General features: G+C 44.4%; 1 protein-coding gene across 1 annotated transcript in view; it reads left to right on the top strand.

The window, feature by feature from the left end:
• The first annotated feature begins 18994 nt into the window (after positions 1–18994).
• Positions 18995–22348, top strand: part of Pamr1 (peptidase domain containing associated with muscle regeneration 1) — a 109279-nt gene continuing 105925 nt past the window's right edge. The window contains exon 1 of the mRNA XM_008852380.3: positions 18995–19234. Coding sequence (XP_008850602.1) covers positions 19162–19234 — 73 coding nt within the window. The 5' untranslated portion in view covers positions 18995–19161. The remainder of the gene's footprint in view (positions 19235–22348) is intronic.

Here is a 22348-nt window from a genome sequence, read left to right as displayed (position 1 = left end):
TGTTTTTTTTTTTTTTTTTTTTTTTTTTTTTGACCCCTTCTGCTTTCTTCATTTCTTCTTTGAGAATTCCAGGCCTGATTAGCTCATGCTCTGGACTTGAGTGGGCCCAGGGCCATGGTTTAAATCACTGTGCCTCCTGATGACCTTACAAGAACATCATCAGAGGCTAAATATGTTTGTTTTACACTGAGATAATGGAAACTGAAGCTGCCCGTGCTCCTCTCCTAGAGACGAGGGCTGCCAAGTTGGTTTTCATAACATACTTTTACAGTTGATTTAGCTTCTCTGAAAAGTGAGGCTTGAAAACAGAAAAGTAAAGAAGCACTTGGCTCTGCTTGTGCCAAAAACAATGATGAAGGCCAAGGTTGCCTGCTCAGACCATGTTACCAGAATAAGCAAGTAGTTGGTGTGCTTTCAAACATGAGAACAGAGGTTCCCAAATTCCATTGAGTCTGGAGAGCGTTCAGAGACCATATTTTTAGGGTTTTGTCAGGAAGTGAGTGATTGGAAGGCACGTCTGTGGCTGCTGTTTGGCCTCTTCCACTGACATCACCAAATCACACTGGTATTTCTGGTCCCCACTTCCTAACTCCTAACTCTAGTGGGGTTAGAATCTTAGAATTTGTACCCAGAAGGCCACAAATTCTGGGGCCATTTTGTAAGAGATTTTAGAGGGTGAGGAATGGGGGTGATGTGACCAAGGAGATGGTAAGGCAGGAAAGCAAATTATTTAGAGGTTTTCAGAGGATGATGAGGAGGGAGGTCTGGCAGAAATTATTTCTTAAGTAAACAACTTACCTACAACTTTCAGAAGCATGGGGGAGGTGGAATTGTTGTAGACTTAATGTCTCTAGGCCTCTTACTCACTTCTGAGAAATGGGGGCAATCTAGTGCCTAACTCAGGTTAGATGGGAGGATTTCAAATAGTTCTTATTTTCATTACTCTGTTCCTAACTGCTTCCATTCTAGGTCTGTATCTATGTTCATTGGTCTGCCTTCAGGGATTTATGGCCTACTGAGATCATCACTAACTTCCTTCCTGGCATACTGTTCTGTCATCTAAACCCATTCCTTTTATTTTATAGAAAAAAAAAAAAAAACTGATGCTCAAAGAGATCGAGTGGCTTGTTTGAAGACACACAGTTAGCAAATGTAATTCTTTCCTACTCTTATGTATTAGCTATCTATTGCTACGTGACAAATTGCCCTGAAACATGGTATCTTAAAACAACAATCATATTTGTTTCACATTGGTTTTGAGGGCCAGGGTTTTGGAATTAGCTTACATCTAGAGTTCTTATTCAAGGTCTCTCTTGAGGCTGCAGTCAAGGTTTTGACTAGGGCCGTGGTTTCTGAAGACTTAAATGTCACAGGAGGATCCATTTCCAAGATGCCTCTGAAGGGTACAGAACATGCCACCCTGAATGTGCCAGTTTGGCATGAAGACTACTGACAGCTAAAGGCTTCTTGAGAAGAAGCAGACACAGGAAAAGCTCTGTCCTCTCCCCGTATTTGCCCAAAAGAAGGATATAAACCCAAAAAGATGCCCCCTCCTCTTTACCAAGGATAAAAGCAGTTACTCATTAGAGACAACTTCAGAAGAATCTACACAGCAAACCTCATTGACCAGCCCTTATCGCCACATATATTTGTCTTCCCACAATTTGTTGCCCCTGGGAGCTCAAAGTCCTTGTCCTTTTGTCTTGCCACATCTCTACAAATGTACTGTTCTTTTGTCATGATGCTCTGTAAGCCCACATCCTCACCACCTGTCATCAACTTTGGTCTTTCTCTTGTTCATCTGTCTATTGCTCTAACCTGTGGTGTCTCAGCAGTGAACCTAAACCTGGGAGAAGGAGAACCGTTGTTTTTGCCCTCCAGGCTACTGCCATGGCGGTTGTCAGGAGTCTTCCGTTCCTCCCCACATGGGTGTCTCCACAGGGCTTTGAGACATGATGTCCCCCTGCAAGAGCAATCTGAGAGAGAGTGGTATGGAAGTGGTAGAGCCTTTACTTCTCTCTCATTATTGGTCACTGAAATGGTTAATCTTGTCAACTTGATTGGATTGAGAGACACTGAGGAAGTTAGGAAAACATACCCCAGGGTGTGTCTATGAGGATACTTCCAATGTTGATTAGGTCATGAGCAGTCTGATTTAATGAGTAGTTTTAACCCACTGAGGGACTAAAAGTCTAAATAGAATATGGGAAGTGGTGGAATTGAGAATGGTGGGGTCTGGTTGAGGAGGCAGGTCATTGGGGTCATGCTGTTGAGGGCTATTTCTTGTCCTAGTCCCATTCTGTTACTGCTCTCCTCTGCTTCCAGTCCACTATGATGTGTACTGCTCCACTGTGTCTTTTCCATCATGATGGGTTGAGGCCCCTGGAACCATAAGCAAAATAAATCTTTCCCCCTTTTAAGTTGTTTATGGCAGGTATTCTATACAACAGCAAGAAAGATGGCTGGCAGAACCACACAGACCAACCCTGCTATACTGTGAGAAGGGACCATGGGTGTTCCTGACTGGCAGGAGATCATGGGATACTACCTTACACACCAGCGGCCACATACTCTTTTCTAAAGACAATGTTCTAGCATGCCCAGAGGCGCGCCTCCCTTATCAGGCTCCATTCATTAGCTGCTCACCCATCTTGAGCTTCAGTTCACACTCATCTGTTTTCAGTTCCTTGCATATACCACGCTCCTTCCCAGCCTGCCTTCCAACTGCTACTCCTGCCTCACTCCCAGCCTAGGACATTAATATATCATTGCATTGCCTTGACTATTCCTCTTCATCTTATAAAGCTAGATCTGCCAACACTTCCTCTAGGAAGCCTTCTTGATCCTCTAAACTAGGCTTGGCTTTCTGATCACAAGTGTGGTATGGATAATAATTGAATAGTCAACTATCAAAATGCATGTCCCCCTTCCAGGAATCAGTTGTGTGTACAATACCCAAGGATGTTAGAAGATGGTATCAGCTCCACTGGAACTGGAGTTACAGATAATTGTTGGCCATCATGTGAGTTCTGGGACTGGAACCAAGGTCCTCTACAAGAACAGCTAGTGCTCTTAACCACTGAGCCATCTCTCTAGCCTCTGGGTGCAGACCCTTAATAACTGCTTTTTCTTCCTCATTTCTAGGAGGAGAAAAATAGCTTTAATGGTGCCTTGTTCCCATACAAGGCTCTTTTCATTAGTTCTAAAAGTAGAATCATGCAGATTTTCCAGACTGAGCATCTAGCCTATATTTTTGCTTTCAAGTTCTCTCCATTGACTAAAAGCCCTTTCTTTATACTATATTATTTTATTTCCTCACCAATTTGACTTTTCTGTCAGCAAGTACAGAGTTTTAAAAGTTACCAGCAGCACTACCTGTCATGGGTTTCTTTGGAGATCGAGGCCTGCTTTCAGAATACATGAAGGAGGTAGAGAAAAGAATTCTTATTTTCACCTGGTACTATGGTTTGACATACTGAGTGAGCTTCTCAGAGTGCTGCTTTCATTTCAGCATCTTCCTTCCTCTCCTCCATCCTTCCCTTCTCCTTCCTTTCTTCTTTTTCAAACTCTGTCTCTGTCTCTTTCTTCATGTGTGTGTGTGTGTGTGTATCTTTCTGTCTGTCTGTCTGTCTGTCTGTCTAACTCTGTCTCTGCTTCTGTTTTTGAGACAGGATCACATGGAGTCCAGGCTGGCCTTGAACTCTATATGTAACCAAGGATGACCTTGGCCTTGAGCTTCTCTTCCTACCTTTTACCTAGCTCTGGAATTATAGGTGTTCTGGGTTTATTTGCAGTGCTGGGGATTGAACCCAGGGCTTCTTGTATGCCAACTGAGCACATCCCCAGGCCTCTCAGTCCTCTTTTCTTTCACTGCACATACACATATACACACACACACCACTCATACACATTTATACATACATACTCACTCGAACATTATTTTTTGCAATGATGCAAATTACAGGATTTTATATGTGCATACATGTATATATATTGAGGGTGCTGTAGAAATGTTTTGGTAGGAGAAGATGAAAACCAAGTGGCTACTTTTTGTCCATGGTGGCAGGCTAGTTGGTGAGATCCTGGGAGATATCTCCTGGGAGGCCAGGAGACAAGAGAGTGAGAATTTACCAGTGTTCTGGAGGATCCCAGGGAAGAGCCGGGATGTGTGGCATGGCTGTGAGAAGTCATGGGTTCTATCCTTAGATTAGAGAAACCTGAGAAGCTCAGATTTATATAAAGAACAGGTTCACTAATGTGAGAGGCTTAGAGGACTTTGGAGCTGAGTGATGCAACCCCTCGCCTTACAGGGAGGAAGCAGAAGCCCAAAGAGAAAGGCTTGTTTTCCCAGTACAAACAGCTTGGACAGAGACCCAGGCTCTAGGTATCAGTTGTGTTTTCTTCAGACTACTGAGATGGTGGAGTGGACTGATATTAGGACACAAGCAGGATTCCAGGTTGGGGGACTTCACACAGTGTGACTAGAACAGAAGGCCAGCCTTCCTGTGGTGCCTCCCAGATGGTGCAACCCTGGACTCAGGATCAGGATCCACCAGGGTAGGGTTATTATTCCATCTGAAGCTATGCACTTAGCAAATATGGTTTGGATTTGTGTGTGTGTGTGTGATGTGCATGTTTACATGTACGTGGATCCATATGTGTGGGCATGTGTATGGAAGCTGACATCGAGTCTTTTCCTCAGTGGCTCTCCACCTTAGGAGGTCTCTCACTTGAACCCAAAACTTGCTGATTTGGTTAGTCCAGCTAGCCAGCTTGCCCAGAGGATCCCATTCCATTTACTGAATGCTAGGATTATAGGCACACACCACTACGCCTGCTTGGAATTTGTGAGTGCTGGGGGTCTGATCTCTAGTCTTCATGCTTGCCCCGTCAGTGGTTTACCCACTGAGCCTTCTCCCCAGGCCCAGAAACAATGCTTTTAGTTTTTACTTCTACTTGGATGTATTTTTATTTAGAATGCAGCACTGATAGCAAACCTGTACGGTGAAACACACAATCTTTAAATGCCTAGCAAAGAGGGACAACTCCCAAGGATCTGGATTCTCCATGTGAGTTAAAGAGAACGTGGAAGATGGGAGCTAGTAGCTGCAGTACAAGCAGAGATGCCATCAAACCTAGGCTATATATGGGACTGGAGAGAAGGCTCAGCGGTTAAGAGCACTGGCTGCTCTTCCGGAGGACCTAGGTTTGATTCCCAGCACCCACATGGCAGCTAACAACTGTAACTTCAGTTCCAGGGGATCCAATCTTCTGACCTCCACAGGCACTGAATGATAAAGATGCACTTACTACATACATGCAAGTAATATACAGGTAAAATAAAAATAATAAATAAAATATTTAAAAAATATGGGCTATAGCTGGACTACATGAGACCAGATGGGAGGTCTCTGGAGGTGCCAGGAAAGGTGACCAGGAGCTAAAATGAGGGAAGAATAGAACAGAAGACGATGATACTTCCTCTATTGCCCTGGTTCTAAAGGCTCTTAAAGTTCATCAGTCATGTTCTCAAACATCCCTTCCCTGTGCAAGGGATGCTCTAGTTTGACATCATATTTGGGTTCTTGGCTTTGCTTTCCAGCAGTAGGGCAAGGTGAAGAAGAGAAGCAAGTCTGAACTAAAAAAAAAAGAAGGGAAGAAAAGGGAGAAGAACAGAGGAAGGGCAGAAAGACATATATGTGCAAGAAGATGAGAACCAAACACACATGCAGAAAAGACAGAGGCATAGACAAAGATCCAGGAAGAGAAAGAGCAGACAGAGGCAGTAAATTGCTTCCAGGGTGTGAGGAACCAAACACACCCACTTGGAAGCCCTTATGAGACCATGGTTTAATAGTATCCAGCCACCAGCTACAGGTGGGCCCCTCACCTAACTCCCAGGAGAGCTCCTTGCCTCTGGAAATCAGTGTGATTTATGGGCCCCTCTGGGCTCCTGGCCAGACAGTCACCCCCCGCCACCACCACAGGCTGACCGTGATTTGCCCTTTTTCTTGCACATAGTTCAGCAGGTGGCTCTGAATTTCTAACGACTGCAGACACCTGTGCTTCCCTGAAGTGCTTGACATGATGAGGGAGAACAGACCTAGGCAGTCCCCTGCATGGAAGATGAAGTGGAGGCAGCATCAGAGCCAGACTTGTTGGAGGCATGAAATATCACTGGAAGTGTGGACCCTGTTAAATTTCATTACCTGTTTACATTTCCCTGGCTGGCTTCCACTGGTTACTGGCCCAGAAACAGAACTGGAAACACTAACCTCAAATGAGATCAGATTTTCCATTGAAATATGATAAGGAAAAGTGTCCAGAGCCAAATCGCAGGTAAATAGGTTCAGTCCACTAGAGGGACATTGAAGCAGAGCCTGGTGTTGACATGGCCCTGGTCCAGTCTGATTGATGGTTGTCCTGAGGCCGTGGGAGGCCCACTGTGAAAGAGAAAGGGGAAAGATTTGTAGAGGCCAAGGGAGGTATGTGAAGACTGGGATTTATGGGGAGTTGGGCTGCTAGATGCCTCCTGACCTCTAACTTCTTTGGAGAGCAGGATCCCTCTCCTGATGGCAGTTCTGTTACAGACTATGGAAAATCAAAATTGAAAGCTTAATGCCCATGGTCAGGCAAGCAGGGCAGAGGAAAAGAGATTGTACAGATCTTGGGCTTGGGGAGATGGCTCCATCCTGAGTCTGCTCTCTAGAACTCTTACAAAAGAGTCAGGCAGGCTGGGGAGATGGCTCTGCAGTTAAGCATGCATACTTCTCTTTCAGAAGACCCGAGTTCAATTTCCATCACCCATGGGGATGCACAACCACCTGTAATTCTGGCTCCAGGCCTCCATGGGCATCTATGTTATTTATGTGCACATACCCACACACGCAAATCATTAAAATTAAATAACATTTTTTAAAAAAGAAGTCAGGTGTGGTGCTGAGAGCTTGGAATCCCAGAGCTGGAGGCATGGAGTCAGGAAGATCTAGATTTGCTGGCCAGCCAGCCTAGCTTACTCTGGGAGTTCCAGACAAGAAAACGTAGTTCAAAAAATGCGCACCATCCATCTTGCACATGTGCACACACACACACACACACACACACACACACAAAAGAGAGACTGTATGAATTTTAAATCCTTCAATATGCAACATAGTTCTTGCTTACTCCCTCTAAGCCACCTGGCCAAGAGTGGTAACCTTTATTAGGAACCCCTTCATTCCCAGGAACATGCCCCGAAACACCCCCCCTAATTCAGCCAGACTATGTCTATGCTGCCAGATCCCAAGGGACAGGGTCCTTTGTTGTTGCTTAGAGGAACAAGGTTCCCCAGTTAACTTCTTCAAGACTCCTTTAGAGCCTGTTGGAAGAGCTTTCTTCTGTGGCCTTACTGAAAATGATGTCTACTCCTTTCAGACCTCACTCTGTAAGTGGCAGTCCAAGGACCTGTATCACTCACATCATTTGGGACCTTGTTAGAAATGCAAATTATCTGGTCCCTGTCCCAGCCCCATTGATTCTGAATGGGGGAATGGGGCCCTTTTGCTGTCAGGGTGCATGCTCAGAGTCTTCAACAGTCAGATTGGCTAATGGTGACTCCTCTTCCTCCTCTTCCTCTTCCTCTTCCTCCTCCTTTTCCTTCTCATCCTTCTCTTCCTCTTCTTTCTCTTCCTTTCCTCATCCTCTTCTTCAAAAGGGATACAGAGAGAGAGAGAGAGAGAGAGAGAGAGAGAGAGAGAGAGAGAGAGAGAGAGAGAAAGTCCCTTTAGCATACCGTCATGCACAAGCCTACCTCCACATGGCCCTCAAATGGGAAGGCATCTGTGGCTACTCTCTCAGTGTCGCCCTCGACTCCCCATCAATCACAGGTCTCATCTTTCTGACTTCCTTATTGCCTCTTCCATCAAGTCACTTCTCTCCACCTCATTGAATGCAGAGTACAGAGAGCTGATCTGAGGTTCAATATGATCTAGCAACTGTCTGTCCTTCAAATTGTTTTCCATTGTCTTTGGAATCAAGTTCATTGTTTTCAAGGTTGCCTGCCTGTCTAGTATCCTTATTAAATGGCCCATTCTCATCCTTCATCCTCTACCCTCTCTCTTCTTTTAGGTCTGAAGTTTAATGTCGCTTTCTCGAGAGGCTTTTCTGACCCTATAGGAAGATTGAACTCCCTGTTATTAGCTTCAGGAATATTCTGTCCTCACTTCTGGTACTTGTTACACTTGCTCAATATTTTACTCCTGTATGGTCTATGTGTCTTTAGAGTTGGGGACCACACAGGTTTTGTTCTTATCCATGCCATTAGGAGCTGAAATGATAGACATAACAGACATAAAAGCTGGTGTTGAATAAGTAAATGAGTGCTGTTTACATAGTGTTTGCTTTAGGCCTATATTTCCTTCCATAGAAAGAGGCAGATTGCTTTATATACAAAGCATTCTTACCCCAGTGAACATGTAGCATTTAATGCAAGGACCCTCTAGGGAGGTTTCTGGGTTCTGGACAGGGTCCGATTAGAACAAGTCTTTCATTTTTGTCTCCCATCAAATGCATGTTCTGCCTCTAGACCTCCAACTGAAAACATAAATTTATAAAAATTATATATTTTTTCAAATGTGCTTTTGTCTTATCAATAGTAATATAAAGATCTTAGAAAAACAATACCCACCTTAAAATATGTATTTCATTTTTAATTATTTGTATATGTGTGCTGGGGGCAGTGTGTGCATTGAGTGCAGATGCCTGCAGAGGCCAGAGGTGTCAGATTCCATGGAACTGGAGTTATAAAAATAATTGTGAGCTGCCTGATGTGGGTGCTGGAAACCAAACTTGTGTCCTCTGCAAGAGCAGTATGAGCTCGTAACCCCTGAGCCATCTCTCCAGCTCCAATACCCACTTTGTAATTTTAGTCAACTATTTGAAAGGATGATTTTTCAAAAACAGCATGGTGAGAGTTTATAGATAGATACAGTAATAGTAAATATTAATTCTTACTGTGTATATTACCATTCTTAATTTAATATTACTACCATATGACAAAGTTGCTACTATTTCCATTTTATTACATTTAGCTAATTTTATTTTTCTATTTTGTTTTATTTGTGTGTGTGGTGATAGTGGTGGTGGTGGTGGTGGTATGAGTGCCAGAGAGGTCAGAGGACAACTTACAGAATTGGTTCTCTCCTTCCAGAGTTCTAATTCAGGTCATCAGACTTGGCAACAAGTCTCTACCCACTGAATCATTTTGCCAGATCCTTAGTTCCTTTCTCAAGATGTGGAAACTGAGACCCAGAGGTTCAATGAACTTGCTCAGGTTCATATACTCAGTAGGTCCTTGACCCATACGGGGCCTTGTAGCCCATGGTGCTCTTTCTGTGCTCTGTGGTCATACCCATTTCCATTCTTACTCAGCTGATTCCTCATGGACTACTGTATTCTGTGTTCGCATCTACTGTATCCTGTGTTCGCATCTACTATGTTCTGTGTTCACATCTACTGTATTCTGTGTTCGCATCTACTGTGTTCTGTGTTCACATCTACTGTATTCTGTGTTCGCATCTACTGTATTCTGTGTTCGCATCTACTATGTTCTGTGTTCACATCTACTGTGTTCTGTGTTTACATCTACTGTATTCTGTGTTCGCATCTACTGTATCCTGTGTTCGCATCTACTATGTTCTGTGTTCACATCTACTGTGTTCTGTGTTTACATCTACTGTATTCTGTGTTCGCATCTACTGTATCCTGTGTTCGCATCTACTATGTTCTGTGTTCACATCTACTGTGTTCTGTGTTTACATCTACTGTATTCTGTGTTCGCATCTACTGTATCCTGTGTTCGCATCTACTATGTTCTGTGTTCACATCTACTGTGTTCTGTGTTTACATCTACTGTATTCTGTGTTCGCATCTACTGTATCCTGTGTTCGCATCTACTATGTTCTGTGTTCACATCTACTGTGTTCTGTGTTTACATCTACTGTATTCTGTGTTCGCATCTACTGTATCCTGTGTTCGCATCTACTATGTTCTGTGTTCACATCTACTGTGTTCTGTGTTTACATCTACTGTATTCTGTGTTCGCATCTACTGTATCCTGTGTTCGCATCTACTATGTTCTGTGTTCACATCTACTGTGTTCTGTGTTTACATCTACTGTATTCTGTGTTCGCATCTACTGTATCCTGTGTTCGCATCTACTATGTTCTGTGTTCACATCTACTGTGTTCTGTGTTTACATCTACTGTATTCTGTGTTCGCATCTACTGTATCCTGTGTTCGCATCTACTATGTTCTGTGTTCACATCTACTGTGTTCTGTGTTTACATCTACTGTATTCTGTGTTCGCATCTACTGTATCCTGTGTTCGCATCTACTATGTTCTGTGTTCACATCTACTGTGTTCTGTGTTTACATCTACTGTATTCTGTGTTCGCATCTACTGTATCCTGTGTTCGCATCTACTATGTTCTGTGTTCACATCTACTGTGTTCTGTGTTTACATCTACTGTATTCTGTGTTCGCATCTACTGTATCCTGTGTTCGCATCTACTATGTTCTGTGTTCACATCTACTGTGTTCTGTGTTTACATCTACTGTATTCTGTGTTCGCATCTACTGTATCCTGTGTTCGCATCTACTATGTTCTGTGTTCACATCTACTGTGTTCTGTGTTTACATCTACTGTATTCTGTGTTCGCATCTACTGTATCCTGTGTTCGCATCTACTATGTTCTGTGTTCACATCTACTGTGTTCTGTGTTTACATCTACTGTATTCTGTGTTCGCATCTACTGTATCCTGTGTTCGCATCTACTATGTTCTGTGTTCACATCTACTGTGTTCTGTGTTTACATCTACTGTATTCTGTGTTCGCATCTACTGTATCCTGTGTTCGCATCTACTATGTTCTGTGTTCACATCTACTGTGTTCTGTGTTTACATCTACTGTATTCTGTGTTCGCATCTACTGTATCCTGTGTTCGCATCTACTATGTTCTGTGTTCACATCTACTGTGTTCTGTGTTTACATCTACTGTATTCTGTGTTCGCATCTACTGTATCCTGTGTTCGCATCTACTATGTTCTGTGTTCACATCTACTGTGTTCTGTGTTTACATCTACTGTATTCTGTGTTCGCATCTACTGTATCCTGTGTTCGCATCTACTATGTTCTGTGTTCACATCTACTGTGTTCTGTGTTTACATCTACTGTATTCTGTGTTCGCATCTACTGTATCCTGTGTTCGCATCTACTATGTTCTGTGTTCACATCTACTGTGTTCTGTGTTTACATCTACTGTATTCTGTGTTCGCATCTACTGTATCCTGTGTTCGCATCTACTATGTTCTGTGTTCACATCTACTGTGTTCTGTGTTTACATCTACTGTATTCTGTGTTCGCATCTACTGTATCCTGTGTTCGCATCTACTATGTTCTGTGTTCACATCTACTGTGTTCTGTGTTTACATCTACTGTATTCTGTGTTCGCATCTACTGTATCCTGTGTTCGCATCTACTATGTTCTGTGTTCACATCTACTGTGTTCTGTGTTTACATCTACTGTATTCTGTGTTCGCATCTACTGTATTCTGTGTTCGCATCTACTATGTTCTGTGTTCACATCTACTGTGTTCTGTGTTTACATCTACTGTGTTCTGTGTTCGCATCTACTGTGTTCTGTGTTTACATCTACTGTGTTCTGTGTTTCTACTGTGTTCTGTGTTCGCATCTACTGTGTTCTGTGTTTACATCTACTGTATTCTGTGTTTGCATCTGCTGTGTTCTGTGTTTACATCTAAAAGGCTCAACTATTTTTAGCTCTTCAGCCAGGCAATTGGATCATGGCCAAACTTTTGCTAGTGTTTTTGTAAAGCGGTACATAGCAGCTAACTTTAATTTTTAATTGGAGTTTATAAATAAACAGATGGGAGTTAGGACCAGATCTCCCCAAGTAGTTTAGGAGCACATCAACATGAAGCAGGAAAAGTTTGCGAGCTTTCAGCAATCTGCAGGAATGACCCGAAGCCAGAAAAATGTGGCCAGAGAAACAACCACAGAGTCACCATCCTCTTGCCTGGCTTCCAGTGGGAAGGGAGTGGAGCTGAGCCACAGCTGAAGGCAGGACTCGGCTGCTTGCTCTGTAGGTAGGTGAACAGCTGGAATTCATTAGGGCTCAAGGCTTGGGGCTCGTGGCTTCCACCATGGGGTGGGTCATAGCAGGCTCTGGTGGAAGGCCCTTTGTCTTTCCACACTCCTTCCCCTTTCCATCTCTAGTCCTGCTTGACTTGAACTTAGTGTTTTGTGGAGCTGATGAAAACCAAATTTAACTATAGAAGTCTGGGAAGCCTCACTCCATTCACAGACACCTCTACTCAGCCCTCATTCCTCTGGGTTTCTAAGAGTGTGTTAGTGTTTAGCTGAGGGTCTGCAGAAACTAGAGCCTGGACACTGGAGGACTATTGGCATTCACAAGGACATTCACGAAGATAGTCCTCTCTGCCAGTTCTCCCTCAGTGTCTGTTGGTAATCAGCCTCTTGGTACAGCTGACAAGAGGACAGCTTTTGTTATTAAAGGGCCTCATCCTTTCATGGGAAAATTAATGCATATTATGACTCTTCATTAAATGGGTAGCCTAAGTGCATCTACTCTAGCCCATTGTTGAATTTTGAGTGTTAATTATGAGATGATAATCTTTAACCCTACCTGTTATTCCTACTTCCCAGCATACAATTCTACCTTTCTCATCCATAGCTACACTTGGAATTTATTCCTACTTGGGATGTTCAATAAGAATCATGGAAGTTGGGCAGACAAGATGACTCAGTGGGTAAAGGTGCTTGCTGCCAAGTTTGAGGACTTGAGTTCAATCCCCAGAACCTGCATGGCAGGAGGAGAAAACCAACTCCTGAAAGTTGTCCTTTGACCTTCACATGTATGTGAGAACACACACACACACACACACACATGCACACACATCATACACACACAATAAATAAATATATAAATAAATAAAATAAATGAATCATGGAAGTCACTAATGTTCACTGAATGCTTCCATTTTAGGCACTGTTCTGAGTTCTTTCTCCAACCCTATGGGAGCAGGTAGCATTATTCTCACTTAACAAATGGTGAAGTAAGATCATCATAGGTGAAGTAACATGCCCAGGTGTCCGTTGGTCACAAAGGGTCCCTTAGGAATCAACACTGGGCAGCATGATCGAGTCAGTGCTAAGTCAGGAATATTATTTTTTAGAGGTAGGGTGAAGGTCTTGCAAATATCCATTGTGAGCCTGAACTCAACAATTGTTTATATGTACAAAACGACTTTCCCTAAACCTAAAAAACCCATTTAATCAAAATTTCAAAATTTACCTTATGAATTCATGTCTAAAATAGTTGAAAGTTTGTAGGTGAGGCTTTGAAGAAGGCTTTGGCTCCTCCTTCATCCTCTGAAAGACTGTGGGCAAAATATTTGCATATAATTTTGAAACATTCTAAGTCCTTCTAAAACCCTTTCTCCATGATACTCCCCAGTTAAGAGGACCTGATTGTATTAGTTACTTTTCTGTTGCTGTGATAAAACAACCCTAACCAAGGAAACTTAAAGAAGGAAGAGTTCATTTACCCTTAGATAGATGAGGGATCAGTCTATCATGGTGGGGAGGGATGGTGGCAGAAGATGGAAGGAGATGGTGGGAGCAGGAAACAAAGCACCCACATTTTCAAACAGGCACAGGAAGTAGAGCATGACTGGAGATCTGACAAGGCTTAAGAACTCTCTAAGCCCACCCCCAGTGACACACTTCCTTTAGTAAGGCCACACCTCCTAAAGCCTCCCAAAACAGCTCCACCAGCTGGGGACAAGATGTTCAAATACCTGGAGTCAATGGGGGACATTTTCACACAAACCATCACAATGATTTAGAACAATACTAAACTAATCAGTATTAGAAATTGTGCTGTGCTGGAGACATGGCACAGCAGTTAAGGGCATTGACTGCTCTTGCAGAAGACCAGGGTTTGATTCCCAGCACCCACATGGTGGCTAGTACCCACATGTTCGTAACTCCAGTTCCAGGGATCTGATACTCTCTTCTGACCTCCTCAGGCATTGTATAACAGGGGTGCATGTACACACATTCAGTTAATGCATAAAATACACATAAAATAAAAATATAAAAAGCTGTGCTGATATAATGGGAACAGAGGCTGCTACAGGAAAGCAGAAGTTTTACAGAGTTAGGTGGCTCATACCGACTTTCCTATATCAACGTCATAGCTTCCCTGGTCCTCTTCCAGCACAGGGGTCATTGGGACATTTTACAGAATAATATGCTCATTGCTTTCAATTTTCTACATAATGTACACGCTCCTTTGAATGTTTTCTCAAGTTCCTTAGCCCAAGGAAATTTTCAAATTCAAATTAGTGGCACAACTAGCATGCAATGCCTATGGATTCCAGAAACAGAAGTCAGGGGTTCTGTTTTCAGTCCTCGAACCCAGAGAAGCGAAGTCCCACAACCAGGGACTTCTTTAGAATGCAGCCAATCAGTTTTATAGGGAAGGAAAAAAAAAAAAAAACCCAAACCTTTTTTTCTTCTGTCTTAGGTTCTTTGACCAGAGCCCTATAAATCAGACTAGCAAAAGACAGATTAATAAAAGAAAGTCAAATGTATGCATGACTCATACATACGGCCCAGTGTTGAGGAACTCACAGATGGTGGTGGGAACTTAGGGTGTCTCCTTTCCTGTTTCTTTTCTTTGATTTTTTGAGACAGAGTCTCCTGGAAGCCCCAGCTGGTCTAGAACTCTCTATGTATACCAGGCTGGCCTCTATCTCACTGATTTACCGGCCTCTACCCTCTGGGATTAAAAGTGTGTGCTACCTTGCATGGCACGTCTCTTTTCCTTTTACCTTTAGAAAAAAAGGCTTCTCATATTTTATTTATAATTTTTATTTTATGTGTATGTATTGCCTGCATGTTTGTAAGTGCACCACCCCCTGTCATGTGATGCTCATGAAGGTCAGAAGAGGGAGTTGGATTCCATGGAAATGTAGTTACAGAACCTGGGTTTTCTGCAAGAGCAGTCAGTGCTCTTAACCCCTCAAACATCTCTCCAGGCCCTCAGCCTTTTTTTTCTTTCCTTAAAAAGATTTTTTAATTTTATATGTATGAGTATATGAGTAGTTTGCCTGCACATATGTTAAGCATACCAAGACAATGCCTAGTGCCTGCAGATGCCAGAAGAGGGCATCAGATTCCCTTGAACTGGAGTTGAAGATGGGTATTAGCCACCATTTGGGTGCTGGGAACTGAATCCAGGTCCTCTGGAAGAGCCATCTCTTTTTTCTTAAATGCAAATGTGTGTTTGCATGCATATGTATGTGCAGATGCACATATGCGTGTATGTGTGCCTGCCTATGGAGGCTGGAGGAAGATCTCAGGTATTATCCTCAGGAATGCTGTTTACCTTCTTTGAGACAGGGTCTCTCATCAGCCAGGAGCTCACCAATTAGGCTAGACTGGCTGGCCAGCAAGCCACAGAGATCTTCTTGCCTTTATTTCTCCAGGGTTGGAATTACAAGAGTACACTACTACACCTGTTGCTTTTAGAGCATTTTAACAGAACGATACACCTGTAGAGATGTGACCAGACAAAGAATAAGGACTTTGAGCTTCCAGGACAATAAATTGAGGGATGGCATAAATATATAAGGGATCTGTTGGGAGACAAGTGTTAGTGAGATTTGTATGTCAATTCCTCTGGGCTGGTAAAGGTCATAGTGAGTAACTTCTCCCTCTCCTCCTCACAGGGATGCCTTCATAAATAGGGTCAGGCAGACGGGTAGGCCAGGAAGCTTGTCTTAGATTTGATTACCTTCAGTTTAAACTTGCTGCCAGAGTGGCACCCTGGGTAGCATGTTCTGTTATGTTTCAGGTTCTATACCGAGAGCCTAGCCTGCTCTCTGTGTGTGTGTGTGTGTGTGTGTGTGTGTGTGTGTGTGTGTATGTGTGTGTGTGTATGTGCAGCCACTGGGGAATGAGGTTCCTGGGTATTGGTGTTGAGAGTACTGGAGGGATGGAAGCAGAGGAAAGAAAATAATGGTCCTGTTAGCTGTTAGTCAGATAGTATGGACAATGGCTAACACCGATCATGCAGTCAGCATGTGCTAGGCCGTGCTATGGCCTTGCATGTATAATCTCAGATTTTTCCAAGTCTTCAAAATAGGTTTGATCACTGTGTCCACTTTATATAGAAGACTGAGACTGGGAGAGAGGCTTAGCTTATCATGGAGCCAGAAGCAAGGATTTGAACGCAGGTCTCTGAAGGCCAAGCTCTTCCAGTCTCTTTTCTGCTGTCCCTGATCCCCTCCATGGATGGAGACTCTGCATTCCCCAGTAGTCCTGATGCAGGAATCACCCGCAGCTCCCTGAGTGGAGAAAGTGTAGTCCTGTGTCATGGCTACTGTCCTTCCAAACTGTGCTGAGCCCTGGTGTTTACCCTCCCTTGAGTCATCTCTGTCTTCTTTTCCCTTCTACTTCCATGGCTTGCTCCTTATTTCAAGACTTCATAGGTAATCTAGGGTGACTTGTCTTCCTGGGGCTTTGCTTTGGGCCCAGTACCTAAATCCCAAGGCACTCTGACAACTAGAGGATAAGATTCAGTCACCCTGGCCACCTTCATACTTAGTCCCTGTTCTCTGCCACATCTAAACCCCACAGACATCCTCATCCTCTCCAGTGGGCTCTGTCTGTCTGTCTGTCTATCATCAATCATCCATCTATCATTTGTCTTTTAAAAAAATTTTGTTCTGTGTGTATGAGTATGTGTATACAGAAGTGCATCCATGTCATGCAATGCCCCCAGAGGTCAGAAGAGGGCATCAGATCCCCTGGAGCTGGAGTTAAGGAGGGTTGTTAAACATCATGTAGGTGCTGAGAATCGAACCCAGGTCCTCTGCGAGAGCAGTCAATGCTTTTGACCTCTGAGCCATCTCCAGCCCTCATTTGTCTGTCTGTGATGACTAATCTTGGTTGACACCTTGACACACCTGGGAAGAGAGGCTGAGGAATTTCCTCCCTCAGATTGGCCTGTGGGCATGTCTGTGGGGCATTTTCCTGAGTGCTAATTGATGTAGGAGGGTCCAACCAACTTTGTAAGGACCATCCCTGGGCAGGTGGTTGGGCCTGTATTTTTTACTACTGTCTGAGCAGTGAGTCAGGAAACAAGCCAGTAAGCAGTGTTTTCTATGATTTCTGCTTCAGGCTCCTGCCTTGAGCTCCTGCCTTGACTTCTCTTGGTGGTGGACTATAACCTATAAGCTATGACACCCTTACCCCCAAGATGCTGTTGGTCAAGTGTTTTATCACAGCAACAGAAAGCAAAGTAAAACACTATCAATTATAGGTGTCATCTATCATCTATTATCTAATCTACCCATTATCAATTATTTATCCATCCATCATATAGCATCTATCTATATATCTATGTATCTATGTATCTGTCCATCCATTCACTATCATCTACCTCATTATCATCTATCAATAATCTAGCTAATCTACTTATTATCTATCCATCCATTCATCTCCTATCTAAGCCATTTAAAAATGCATTTGATGGATTACCTCACCATAGACACTTTGGGGAAATGAATAAATAAACTATGGTATTGGTTTATAAATACTCATTGTTTCCCAAGTGGAACTGACCAGGTTCAGCCTCCATTCTACAAAGCCTTCCACATTCTCCTCCATGGATGGAGATCCTGCCTTTCTCATTAGTCCTGGCCTGGAAGAATCACCCGTCTTATAACTTTGCTTTTAAATTTAAGATTACAAAGCAGCACAGGCATAGCCCAGAGCCCCAGTTCTATATTAGACCTGAGTATGTCTTGCTTTGCTATTTCCAGCCCAGTGAGATCACTGCAAGCCATTTGACATCTGAATCTATCTGCATCCATAAAACATAACCAATTATACATCCTGACTATAATGGCTAAGCATGCCTTTATATTAGTACCTGTAACCGCATATAGCATAGTGGTTAGGGCTTTAGCCTCTGGATTTGAGAGTCAGGCTCAGACCCTGGCTGTGGCTCTTACTATGTGACCTTAGATGAGATGAACTCTCAAGGGTCCTCTTGCCCCAGTGTAGGGTCCTGCCTGCATGTTCTGGGAAGTACATTATGCTGCTGCATTAACTAATCATCATGGGCCTTATGGAAAGACCAGGAATTTTCCCCAGCAGTCTGTAATTGCAAAGAAAATAGTTTCCAAACTTCAGTAGCTGGGAGCAGGAGAAGGGAAACAGAGCTTGGGAGGAGAGGAGTGTTAGGACAGGAAGACAGGTAGGTTTCCTTGCTTCTCCCATCACGGTGTGTGTGTGTGTGTGTGTGTGTGTGTGTGTGTGTGTGTGTGTGTGTGTCCCTGCATGTATGCAATGGAGGACATTGTATGGAGGGCAGAGGAAGTCGGTTCTCTCCTTCCACCCATGGGTACCAGGGATCTAACTCAAGCCCTCAAGCTTGAACAGGCAAGCACTTTTACACACAGAGCCATTTTGCCAGCCTCAAGGCCACCCTTCTAAATTGACTCCACCTGGCCAGTACAACTAACACTTGTCCCTGCCTCGCATCCCAGCTTCCCATTCAGCCCCCCATTCCCACCTCCTCTTTCAGCCTCCCATCGCAGCCTGGAACCCCAGTCTCCCATCTCAGGCTCCTGAATGGTACGGAGTGGTTGGGTTAAGAATAGCTTCTGGTTTCACCTGACAAGCCCTACAACCCCTCCTACTCCCAGCCAGGTGCTGCCAGTCACGCATCTCTATGCTCATCCTCAACCCAGAAAGTGACCACAGACGTCCAGCGATACCAAGGTGGTCCTGGTACCTGATTGCTCCCCCCACCCCGGGCCTCCCCGCGTGGCCACACCTCCCCGGCCGCGCAAGGGTTAAGACTGCTGAGAGAGGAGAGCTTTGGGCTGACGTCGCTCTGGCCGAAGGTGGTTTCCCCTTGCTGAGGGTGGGAGAGCTTGGTGAGCTGAAACCGGAGCTCCGGCTCAGCTGGGGCTTGGGGAGGTCCCTGCAAGAGCCAGAGCCTGCCCCCCGTGCTCCTTGTCCTTGTTCTCACTCAGGCACTTGGCAGCGCTGCGGGAACGATGGAGCTGGACCGGTGGACGCAGTTGGGGCTGGCGTTCCTGCAGCTCCTTCTCATCTCGTCCTTGCCCAGAGGTACTGTGCGTGTTGTTCTGGAATCCTCCTGGGGTCTGATGGGGCGCCAGACAGGGAAGCGGCTGCTCCAGTGAAAATTTGGAGCGCTTCGCTGGTAGCTCTGGAGTGTCTGTTGTCCTCCCTGAGAGCGGGATAAGGTTTTGTCATCCCTAATTGGGGGACTGGACTATTTCAGGAAGGGAGAGAGGGTTCCTGAATTTATTTATAAGGCATCCTATTGCTCAGGGAATTCCATTCTGTGAGTTACAGGCTCTGATTTGCAAAAGCGAAGTTTCCTCGGGAAAAGCACTCCTGCAGGGATGAAGAGCAAGGATTGGGTGGGCATACCTGCTGTGAGCTCTGTTTGGGTAGGTCTCACGGTGGGAACTCTTCAGAGCAGACCCCAACACAATTGCTCCACTCAGAACATACAGCACTCTGGGCACAGGACAGGGCTCCTGGCAGCCTCTTGACCCAGTGTGAGAAGTCAGGGAATGGCAGGTCTGAGAACGGTCCCTGGTAGGGACTTCTTAGCATCCTTTGGTTTAGATGGCTGGAACGGTGAGGTGAGGAGGTGAGGCCAGCGGGGGAGAGGTGTTAGGATAGAGAAGTGCCTTAAGCTACGAGGAGGTGAGGCTGAAGGGGCAAGGTGTGAGGTTGGAGGGGAAAGGGCTGAGGAGATGCCTGGAGGGGAGAAGTGAAGCGTGGAGGTGGAGAGGTGAGATGCCTGGAAATGAGGCTGGGTGGGCAGGGTGTGAGGAGGGAAGGTAAGACCTCACCAGAAGAGCACAGCTGAGATTTGCAAGGGTGGGGGTGGAGGTGTAAAGCAGGGCACCTGTGAGCCCTTCCTGTCTCCCTTTTACACTGGCTGACTGTCCTCTGTGCTCTTAGGAAGGTGCCCAGCTACTGCTGGTACTTGAGAAAGACCCAGACGTGGGTGCTGCTAATGCAATGGCCTGGTGTAGAAAATAAGAACACAGCCTTAAGATGCTTTCCCCCTCCACACTTTGGTTAATAATTTCCATCTACAAGAGTCTGCCTGTGCCCAATTAAATCCTCTTTCATGATTTAATGTCTAAAGATGGTGAGTGGGTCTCATCCAAAATTTACCTCGATGACAACTTGAACAGCCCAAAGACAATAATGGAGAAGAAGCCCTTTTAGGGGTGGGGAGGGGTGGGGGTTGCTTATAATCCAAGCATCTAAACACTTAGGGTGACTCCTTCCCACTCCATCTCTGCCTTTTGGATGCAAATCTCCAGGGTGTGGTGGCCTAGACCCACTCCACAGACTCCTGGTTCCTGCTCAACTTTAGGGGTCAGTCCATCAGACCCCCAAGCTGGTCCTAACATGCCCCCACTGCCTTTCTGTGACGTGGCAAATGAGACAGCTCCACTCGCTAAAAGTTAAAAAACAAAGCTCAACTGCCCAGGGTCTGAAAAATCCATTTATGTTGACCTAAGAATCTCTTTTACCTTTGGCTGTGGAAAAGTTTTGGGGAGGGTGTGAGGTTCTCTGTCAGCCAAGCTGCTGACTGAACCAGACAGGAACTTCATGTATTTAGCACGAATACTTCAGTTGTTGAACTCAAGAAAGAAGGAAGTGTGGAGAAGGAAAATATTTCTTCCTGTAGGGAATGAGTCTACTCCCTGGCCCTGTCAAGAGATGCTTGGAAGCACAGTTCCTCTAATTACTTTTCTAAAAAGAGTATATGGAATGTGAACACCCAATGAGATGGTCCTTGAGGGGAGGGAGGTTGTTGTTGCTCATGGGCATGTGATACATATTGGAGGAGGAGAAGCTAACATGGAGCCAAGTGATAAACCCAATATAAACAGTGTGTGAGGAGGAAACCCAACTCCACAGACTGTAGCAGACAGCAGCTGCACTGCCAGCGGGACTCTGCCTAAGAGGAAAACCTCACTGAAAATATGGGGCTCTGGGGAAATGAAACCTTAATATGGATCACTTCACAAATGTCACTTCTAACAGACTTTAGCTTGTGGGGAATGAACGGAAATGCAAGTAGGGAGGATAATGGGAAGTGCAGATAGTCAGCGGGCAGGAACAACCAGCTAAGACAGGGAATGTAGAGAACAAGGAGGAGGAGCAGCCAGGAAAATGAGATGTTCTTTAGAATGGGATGTGTTAGCACATTCCAAGGAGAGCTATGGAAATTGGGCTTCTTGGCAGGGGTGGAGTTGTGTGAGAATCATGAAGAGGGTGTTTCCCTAACATCTACTCTGAGAGCTTCTGGCATCCCAACAGGAAAATAATTTCATGGTGGGATCATGGGTTTTTGAGCCATGAGAGTGTTTTTAATGGTCATTTTTGTTTGAATCTCTCAATTTCAGAAGATGAGATTAAACATCTAGTCAACACCAGTGAACATTTGCCATGTGCCCAGCTTTGAAGCCCACCACTTCCTGTGGATTAATTTTTAGATCACCCTAACAGAGGTGCTTTTAATATCTCTGTTTTACAGATGAGGTGTGGGGAGTTTCCATGACTGATTCAGGGATTACATAGGCACAGCTCTTCAAAGAATTATCATAGAATTATCATTTGGTCTGGATCACGAGTGGGATGATCCACTTGTAGGTGTATACTTAAAAGAACTGCAATCAGAGGCTTGAACAGGTATTTGTAATTCCAATGCTCATAGCAGCATTACTTCTCAAAGTCAAAAAGTGGTAATATTCCAAATGCCCTTTCATAAAGTGTGCTATCTGCATGCAATTCAACATCATTCACTTTCAAGAATAAAGGTAATTCAGCTACATGCTACAACATGCATGAACCCTAAGTAAAAGAAGCTAGACATACAAAACCCAGCCATTATGCAATTCCATTTATATAAGGCACAAATTCATAAAGACAAAATGTAAGATGGAGGTTGCCAGGGCCTGCAGGAAGGAGGGAATGGGAAGTTACTGTTAAATGGGTGCAGAGTCTTGACTTCATATGATGAAAATGCTCTCGTGATGCATGTTGGTGACAGCAGCACAACAATGTGAATGTGCTTCATGAAAATAAACTAGACACTTAACCATGATTAGCATGATAACTATATTACATATGCTTTCCTACAGTTAAAAAAGTTGCTGGGCATGGTATATTCTGCATGCCTATAAT

Source organism: Nannospalax galili, unplaced genomic scaffold (genome assembly GCF_000622305.1).
Source record: "Nannospalax galili isolate Female #2095 unplaced genomic scaffold, S.galili_v1.0 scaffold126, whole genome shotgun sequence".
In the NCBI taxonomy this organism is placed as follows: Eukaryota; Metazoa; Chordata; class Mammalia; order Rodentia; family Spalacidae; genus Nannospalax; species Nannospalax galili.
Note: the sequence above shows the minus strand (reverse complement) of the source record. Positions and strands in the feature narration are given on the sequence as shown.